Genomic DNA, 9,733 nt, shown 5'->3' on the forward strand with positions numbered 1-9,733 from the left:
TTTTTCTTTTTGCTTATGTGGTGCTGAGGAATCGAACCCAGGGCCTCAGGCATGCAAGGCAAGCGCTCTACCACTGAGCCACCTTCCCAGCCCAATGAGTACATTTATCAAGCATTGTTGCCTCCTCCTTTGTTTCCCCTTACTCTCCTTTTATTTTTTATTTTATTATTTTTATTCATTGTTATTGTAGAGGTGATGTATGGAGATGTTTCAGTTATGTAAGTTAGGTAAAGAGTACAATTCTTTTTGAACCATGTCTCCCCTTCCCAAGCTCTCTCTCAGGTGTTCCCTCCCATCCTCATCTACAAGATGGACAGTTCATTTTCCAAATATCTAGGGAGCACCACTCTTGTATTTATTCACCCTCGCTCCACCTTTTCTGTGCCCCTAGACCCTCCCAAATACAAACAAAAGGAAATGAAAACAAAAACAGCAACCATTTACCACAGTCAACATATGGAATCAACCCTATCCAGAAAACGTGATACACACACACACACACACACACACACACACACACACACAATGGTATTCTACTCATACATCAGAAAGAATGATGACATTGTACCTTTCATAAAGGAATAGAAAGTCTTGGAAGAAATTGTATTGAGTGAAGTAAGCCAGAGCCAAAGAAACACAAGCTGCATGGTTTCTCTCATTTGTGGAACTAGGAAGAATGTGCCTGTAAATCGACAAGTAAACACACTGAATGGTTAAAAAATGTGCACACACACACACACACACACACACACACACACACTGGGATATGACAAATTATATAGGATTCTAGACATTCACACACTGAGGCCAATGGAGGATATGTATTGGAGTGGTTGCTATGTGTATACAATCATATAAAATAATATTTTATAAAATGAACTCCAAGAAAAGGGATTGTTTTTAGTAGTGAAAAATTAACTACCAGTAAGGAAAAAAATATGCTGTGACAATAAGCAGAGTACAGTGCAACTGCTGAAAATGACAGTGAAGGCCTAGTATTGTAGCTCATGCTAATAATCTAAAAGGATGAAGCATTTGTTTTATGAGTTCTAGGTCAGGCTAGGTCAGACCCTGTCTCTAGCTCAAACACACAACAGCAAAAGCAACAAAAAACAATTTAAGAAATAATAGAGTACATTTAATTTCTCTGTTTGAAGTGAAAAGCTGCCTATGAATAGATAGAATTAATTCAGTTTGCGAATACATACATATATACTGATAGATACACAGATATTGTCAATTCAAATTATGATAAAATTTATGTATAATGTTTATGTCCTTCATAATGCTTATGAGAATCTGAAGTGCCTACAATAATGTAATGTAGAAATAATGTAATGAAGAAAAATATTATGTGCATTCTTGAGCACTTAGTGCCTTCCTCTAGTTTTGACAGGTTAGTAGGCATCTAAAGGTATTTTTAAATTCTTCACATTCATAGTTATGAATGACAGGTTTTTTTACAAGAGAAATTTTTGCCTAAGGGTCAAACTCTGCTAGAAAAATAATATTCTCAGCACGAGTTTAATTAAACTTGCAGCTGACAAGCATCAGGCCTATTGGGCAACAAGAAGCACTTTGAAAAGCAAGAAAATAAAACTATTAAAGCAGTTTTTCAATCAGGAAACAGACATTGTAATGTGCTTGCAGAAAGCTCTTTGCATTTGAATCCCAAATAAAATAATGTTCACATGAATCTGAGCGCACCTGTATTGAAACCTAGAGGCAGTGTAAAAGCAGAGCCTATTGGCAAATTCCAAACAAGGGGATGAAAGGAGCAATGAAGACTATTTTAAATATTGGGGCATTGGAGGTAACCAAGAAGAGACTGTTGGCAGTAAGAGCTCAGTGTCAATTGCAACAGTGGCAAATCCTTTGCTTTTGGCTGAAATGTTATCAGCTTAATGTTATTATCATTCCACGCATCCTACTGCCTATGAGATATGATATGTCTAATTATTTTTAAACAGAAAATTCAAAACTTATATAATACAGCATATTACAGAATCATTGCCAAAGAATCCATCTCCGAAAAAAAAAATAAAGATGAACATATCCTGAAGGGCATGAAGATTGAGAACTAGACCTTCAGGAATTCACTTGCAAGTATTGATACAGCTAGGATCCTAAATGTCCCCTAAGGCCATGTGTCAAAGGCTGGTCATTAGCCTGCGGCACTATTGGGAGAGATGGAAGCTTTTAGGATTTCAGGTCAAGGGGAGGAAGTGAGATCATTGGGCATCCTTAGAGGAGATTCCATACCCCCTCTCAGTCTCTCTCCTCTCCCTCTCTCCCTTCTCTCCCTCCCTCTCTCCTCTCCCCCCCCCCTCAATTCCTACTTCCCTCCTCCCTGGCCACTATGAGGTAAACAGGCCTCTTCTGTTCAGTACTCCTACTAGGATATACTGTGTCATCACAGGCCAAAGTCATTTGACACCTGACCATGGACTGAACCTTCCAAAAGTGTTTGTTTGTTTCCTGAAACTACTAGGGCTTAAACTCAGGGCCTATTACTCTCACTTGGCTTTTTCTCTCAAAGCTGGTGCTGTACCACTGGAACCACATCTCTACTTATGGCTTGTAGGTTGTTACTTAGAGATGAAAGTCTCTCAGACTTTTCTGCTCAATCTGGCTTCAAACTATGCCTAAGATCTCAGCCTCCCAAACAGCGAGGTTTACAGGTATATATTTCCTATAGTTTATCCTCATAGGCTGTTTACTTACAAAAAAGTATGGTATCTATTTTTATATTGATTTATTTTTATTTATTTTTATTTAAGACTAAGTAAAACCCCCAAACAGTAATATCCTTTTTTGTGTTATTACATTTGATTTCCCAGCCTCATTCCCCTCACAGCCTCTCATCTGTAGTCACCGTACCTTCAAATTTACTTCCTAGCAAACATTTACATACCATCTTTTATTTTTGCCAACTGTATGCTTAGAATCAAATTTGTCAATGCTCACCTTTTCAAAAAGGCATAAAATGACTATTAATACACCACACCAGGACACTTAACTATAGTAATTCAATAATCTGCTGCATTTTTTATTTAAAAAAATCGATTCATTACTTGAGGTTTCTTTCTTCTTATATGAAAAAGGTCACATGATAAAGAAACCTCATGTTTTAAACTTTAAACATCTATTTTCAACTCTCTGGTAGGCCAATAGAGTACACAAGCCACTTCAGCTCTCTCAGCTTGGCAAGTAATTATCTCTGTGTCTGCCCACAGCCCCCTTCCTATGATGATTAATTACCCAACCACCCTGAAAGGTCCATTAGCCTTGGCTTGTGCAAGTTATCGATGAAGACACACACACACACACACACACACACACACACACACACACACACACTGCACACACACTAAACACTACTACAAAAACCCATACTGCACTTTGTGCTGCTGTCCTTGTGAGCCCCCCAAATCCAGTAATCTGAAAAAATAATTCCCTTTCAAAATGGACTCTGCTTAAGTAGGCACTGGTGGCCCATGCCTATAATCCTAGATACTAAGAAAGCTGAGGTCTGAGGATCAAGGTTCAAAGCCAGACCAGGCAAAAAAAAGTCCACAAGACTCCTGTCTCCAATAAACATCCGAAAGTAGAGCTGTGGCTCAAGCGGTACAGACTCAACCTTGAGAAGAAAAACAAGCCAAGGGACAGTGCCCAGACCCTGAGTTCGAGCCTTAATGCTAACAAAAAGAGAAAGAAGAAAGAAAGAAGGAAAGTAAAGAGAAAATAAAATAAAATGTTGTACTTCAAAAGACAGAACTGATCCGACCACACCAGAAAAAGAGCAGCAGAACAGGTACCTTGATTTCCCCTGATATTTACAGTGGGTGATCTCTTTTTTGAAAAAAGAAAAACACCATGGAGTGATACACTGACTCTCAGGAGCACTCCCCAGCACCACATACAGAAGTCTTTATTAAACCAAGTACTTCTTGGACAGCACTCACTTGACTGGCCCCTAGCTGAAAGTGATTCAAGTTTTAAACATAGTTTCCACTGATTAATTAAACAGGGGCAAAGCAAAGAGATATTTTCCAATCTGATTCCACATAAAGCCCTCAGTGACTGAATATTAAGTTATATAGAGTTCATCAAGCCAAGCCAGTATTTGCAGAGTGCCAGCATTGCAAAAGTCTTCTAGGGTGTTCTCCCACACACACATGGAAGACAACCCAAATGTTGCTGGTTTTTCTCAACTGAGGATGTCAAAACTCTTGAAACCTAAGTGTTAAGTTACTTTGAGAAGAATTCAGTAGCATAAAGTTACTGGACTACAGGAAAAGTATCTACTAGACTTCTAAATTGGAAAGCTTAGTGAAAAATGTGAAAGAACAACATTGGAATGGTACTTTGATTTTTTTTTGTCTTAGGTTTATCCAGCTTCTTTTGCATTTTGACCCAGAAATGTGTGTTTTCCCCATGGTCAATATGGAACCCAGTCAATGGCAGATTACTGAGGCAGTGCATGTAAATGACAACCAAAGCATGGATAAACATCTGTAACCTCATTCACCTTCTTTCTCCCCCGTCCTCATTTTCAGGGGGTAGTAAAGACTTTCTCCTTGACCAAATTTGTTTAAGTTGTCTGATCTCTTTTCTTCACTAGGTCACAACCTTCACACCTACTCTGGGGTCTTCTGCAGTCGAATCTTGCAAAGTCTGCTCAGAAGGAATCCCTAACCTTGGTTTCTAATAAAGTTATTCACCCTTTGCCTTTGATATACAAGTCTTTGGCCTGCTTTTAGCCTAAGCTTGCTAGGTCAGATCAGTTTAGTGTGAGTGATATATCTTAGTAACTCCTCACTCTGCTCTGTGGCTATTTACCCTTCTTGTCAGGAGTTGAGCCTGAGCATTATGTTGTGATGATTTTAAATAAAGTTTTCTCTATTAGTTAAACAATTATGAGATCCTGTTTTCTTTAACAGCAGGTACCTATAAAGGTCTTGGGACCTTCAAGTACAGAGCTAATCACAATACTACAAAGAAAACACAGTTTGCTTCCCCAGTGTGACATAAAGGCTCCAAATATATAGATTCAAAATTGCTCAAAAGCACTAAACCAATAAAGCTATGGCCAAAACAACAAAAACAGAAACAAAGTTAACAAAATTCACTACTGTCTTTGGTTTTGTGGCATCAACCTGCACACTAGCTACTCAAGAGGCTGAGATTAGGATGACCAGTTGAGACCTTCCATTTTATGGAAGGAAGAAGCTGGGTGTGATGCCATGCACTTGCTATCCCAGCTGTGCTAGAAAGCATAAAATGGGAGAACTGTAGTCCTGGCACACATCTGGACAAAAAGACAACAAAAAGGAGACAGGGCTGGAGCCTTAGATCAGTGGTGAAGGTCCTGCCTAGCAATTGAAGGGCCCTGAATTCAAACTCAGTACCACTAAAAGTCCATGATTTCATTTGAACGTAAGTTTAAAAAAAGGCATAAAAGGAAGGAAGAGCTGAGGCCAGTGATTCACATTTATAATCCTAGTTGCTCAGGGAGCTGAGCTCCAGAGGATTATGGTTCATAGCCAGCCAAGCAGAAAAGTTCCAGAACTCTATCTCCAATTAACCAACAAAAAAGGGCTGGGAGCATGGTTCAAGCAGTACAGTAAAACAAGCAAGTTGAATATGCATGAGGCAAAAGAGAGAAGACTAGATTATAAAATATTCTTTCTTGTTTATTATTATTTGTACTCTTTCCCAGGAATACTTCTTTCAGGAAGGTAATGAGGAGAAAAAGAAGACTTTTATAGTTAGGGTCATTACTATACTCTTTTTTTTTTACTGTACAAAGGGACTAGAGTTACGTGAGTAAGGTAATGAGTGCCTTCCCTATGGAGCATTGTTACCCCCTCCTTTGTTTTTCCCCTACCATCTCTTCCCTCCTCATGTCCACAACTCCTCCTTCTCCCCACCACCAGCTGTAAAGTTTGTTTTCAACATAGTGTCTTGTACACCTCATTGTTACAATGGGTCAATCTGTATCCTTATTTAAGCATTTTGTTATTTCCCTTCCCCTCCACAAATTAGAAAGATGTATAGACAAGATGTAGGGCACACAGGGGTTATACCATGGGGGAAGAACATACAAAAGAAAACAAAAAAATCACACAGTACATTATAAGTACATTAAAACAACAGCAAAAAAGATAAAACTTCTTGTGTCCCTATCTTGGGGTTCATTTTGCTTAGCATCGTCTTACATGGTCATATGTACATAGCTTTTGACCTTTTCTGCCTGTCCTAGTCATATAGTAGTTATTGCAAATAAGGGAAACCATGGGACCTATGCTTCTTTGGGTCTGGCTTACTTCACTTAATATAATTTTGTAATCATTCTTAAAAGGGATTAACAGCCCATATAAAAAAATAGACTTTTCTCTCTCTTCATAAAGGGCTGGTCATCAACAGTAGAGTGCCACTTTTCTTCTTCACTCTTTCAATCAGCCACCAAATGATGGTAGTTCTCTGTCCCCAGGAAGGCTTGAAACTACATTCCCTTCTAGACATGGAAGCAAAACCCTTTTGAATAAAGCATACTTCTTATCTCCACTCTCAGAGCAATATTCTTACTTATTCTATCCCCCCCCCAGGACCTTCTAGAACAAAGGGCAGAGAATTTCTACCTCCCATTAGATACTCTAGGAAAAGGCAGTATTTCTGGTGATCACTTCTAATTACCCACAGTTTCTCTTCTTTTTCTCTTTTCCTTATTTCATCCATGTAGGTCACTTAGGATATATCTTTGCAGGAAGAAAACCCTCAGTGCAGTTTAAGAAAGTAGTAGTGTACTCTAGCTGATAAGAGGATAAGATAAAAAGATGACAAGACAAAGTCTTGGCCAAACCTGGGTTCAGGCAACTGTAACACAGCAGAGAGGGGGCTTGGAGGTATGGGCTCTAGTGTTGGACTGTTTGGACTAAAATATAGGCTTTCCTAAGGGTGTACAACCCAGGGCATGACCCTTCATCACTCTACCACGTCTACCAGTGGAAGGATAGTCCTTACTTCCTAGGACTGCAGTAAAAAATCAGATGACACAATATGAACTTAAAAACATCGTAAACTCTAAAGAGTAAGCACCAACTATGTAAGCTTTTATTACTATCATTTGTGAAATTCTACATGTATTGAATGGGAATAATGGGCATAATGTCCACATGACATTTTATGAAAATATTACAGAGCATCCTTAGAATGAATCTTTTGGAGGAAGGAAATAAATATATAATTTTTACGAGGGCATTAAAATGGTCCAGAAAAGCACACATCACCAAACACTGGAATACTAGGTAGAGAGTAAGAGGGGTGGAAGGGAGTTGACACTTTTATATGATCTTTGTAACACCCATGTACTACTTTCATAATTCATTGTGAAAATCAAACATTTTACCACCGTCTTTTTAGTTTTCAATTGAATATTTGTCATCTTCTAGCCTAGAGAAAGATAAGCTTCTTGGAGAGAGGAGAACTGAGGCTCTGTAAAGATTAGGCAGTCTCGGCCCTCCTGTCTGTTCATCTGAAATTCCTTAACCTCCTTTACTGCCCTGGCTACATTACATACCTACCATTGGTATCCAGACAGCCTATGTTTGCTCATTATGGTGCCCGAGGATTTTCTGTCCTCAGGGTTTTTAGTATCTTCCTACCCTGCACAACTTTGTCCCTATTTACCTGAATCTGTTTCCCACTGTTAGTCCAGTGCCCTTCTAATGCCAAGCCCAACGATATGACTACAAATCTATACTGTTCCAGTACAAAGTCCCCCCCTCCACTTACCCTGCAAAGGGTCCAGATAGGCTTTCAATACCACTCTCCTCCCCCATACCCCCCTCCTCCCGCAGGCCCACTAAGTATATAGACTTTTTTTCTTTCCTTTAGGTCTTTCCCTCACAGATGTTTACTTTTGTTTTAGTTTTCTTTTGGAAGTTACTTTGCTACTTTATACCATCTTCACTCTTTTCCATTCTCCTCACTGATCTCTTATTGTCCATTAACGTTTCTGCTTCTCCTCTCCTCTCCTCTTCTCTTCCCTTCTCTTCTTCTCTTCTCTTTGTTCTGTTTAGCTCCCATCCCACTTAGTCTGGTCTCCTCACACTCCAAGCGTCTATCCCCACTTATACACACGCCTAGGGAGAAACGTTTACGGAATGGGGCAGGAAAGGAAGACAAGATTCAAGAATACAGGCAGATTGCCTGTCAAGCCATCTCTAGCATTGTGGAGCATCCCTGAGCCTTGCAGCTGGGGGTATCCAGCCACCAGAAGCAGGTCAGCATCCCGGCGCCTAGGAGTAAGGAGAGCCGATTGGTTCCCATATGGACCAATAAGAAGGCTAAGCCATACCCTGGGTGGGAAGGGCTAAGATTGGAAGCGGATAAGGTTAAAGGGAAAGGAAGGGGAAGGTGTGCCTGGCACCCGGGTTCAGTGTGCGCTTCGTACCCGCAGGGTCATGATTAATGTTAGAACTCTGATCTAAATCACCCTTTCCTACTTTTCAAATATGGTCTAGCTTAAATAGTAGATAATGAAGCGGGGTGGGGGGCAGGGAGAGCACCCGTTACTTATCCTACCATTCATAAGATGGTTATTAATAGTCAATGGGGAGGAAGCTTTGGAGTAGGAAGGGCGACACGATCTTATCTGCACCCCTACCCCCTCAATTCCAGTCCACGCGCCACCAGCCTAGCTTAATCGGTTTTTAAAATAGCAAATCACCCAAACGTTCACTTAATCGCCAAATCTGATTAACAAAATGTTGAATTAGAATTAGACACCTGAGTAAGTTTCCTCCCTCTCCCACGACTTGGGTGGAAACAGTGCTGGCGATGGACCGAACACGCAGCGTTTCTCTACCCGATGGATCAGAAGCCAAGGAACACAACTCTGGCTGCAAGTCGGGGAAACTGAGACCTTCGGAACTAACCCCGCCCCGCCCCCAGGCGCAGCCACAGCCCCTCCAAGCCTCTGCCCCCGCCTCTCTTCACCTGGGGGGACACGGATTGTTTTGCGGGGGGAGAGGAGGAGGGTGGGCGCACAGATCTCAGATTTTTTTTTTCTCCTACTATGTTTCAACTTTAGCAAAGCTGTTCCGTCCACTTTTTATTTTTACTCCCAAGTGTCGTCACCTGCAGACCAACGACCAGTCTAACCTGTGACCCTCCCGCTACCCCACCACCCATAAGGAGGGAGGGGGGCGCAGACACCGCGTCCCAGCGCTGGGGACGCGCGGGGGGGGGCATGGGAAGGGAAGTGGGGAGAAGAAGGGAAACGATCCGTGGACGTAGACTGTTCCCCGTTAAGGCCTGGGGCCCCGAAGCCCGGAGAGGAGGCAGGGAAGGGCCTGGAGGGGGAGCTGGGGGGGGGGGTAGGCGCGGGGCGCCGCGGGGGTCGCCGCACTCACTCTGCGTAGCCGGTGGCCCAGGGCAGCCTCCGCGTCTCCTTGAGGATGAGGATGGGCCGGGCGATGTGGTCGGCGCTGCACTCCACCTCGTCCGGTGACAGCCCGAGGAACTCGGGCCGCCCGTAGGGGAAACGCAGCGGCAGGTCGGAGCCTCCGCAGCCGCCACCGCCGTGCTCGGAGCCGGAGCTGCCAGCCATGATGCCGCCCATGAAATTGGCCACGGCAGATTTCACTCGAGTGAGCATATTACTCCGGCGCCCGGCCGCGGCGACGCGAGCAGGAGGCGGCGGTGGCGGCGGCGGCGGCCCGGCGGG

At 42.3% G+C, this 9,733-nt stretch overlaps 1 protein-coding gene across 1 annotated transcript in view; it reads right to left on the minus strand.

Annotated features, from left to right (window-relative positions):
• Positions 1-9,703, minus strand: part of Ppm1h (protein phosphatase, Mg2+/Mn2+ dependent, 1H) — a 206,427-nt gene extending 196,724 nt beyond the window's left edge. Inside the window, exon 1 of the mRNA XM_013018507.1 lies at positions 9,420-9,703. Coding sequence (XP_012873961.1) covers positions 9,420-9,664 — 245 coding nt within the window. The 5' untranslated portion in view covers positions 9,665-9,703. The remainder of the gene's footprint in view (positions 1-9,419) is intronic.
• Positions 9,704-9,733: the final 30 nt, after the last annotated feature.

Source organism: Dipodomys ordii, unplaced genomic scaffold (genome assembly GCF_000151885.1).
Source record: "Dipodomys ordii isolate 6190 unplaced genomic scaffold, Dord_2.0 Scaffold3, whole genome shotgun sequence".
In the NCBI taxonomy this organism is placed as follows: Eukaryota; Metazoa; Chordata; class Mammalia; order Rodentia; family Heteromyidae; genus Dipodomys; species Dipodomys ordii.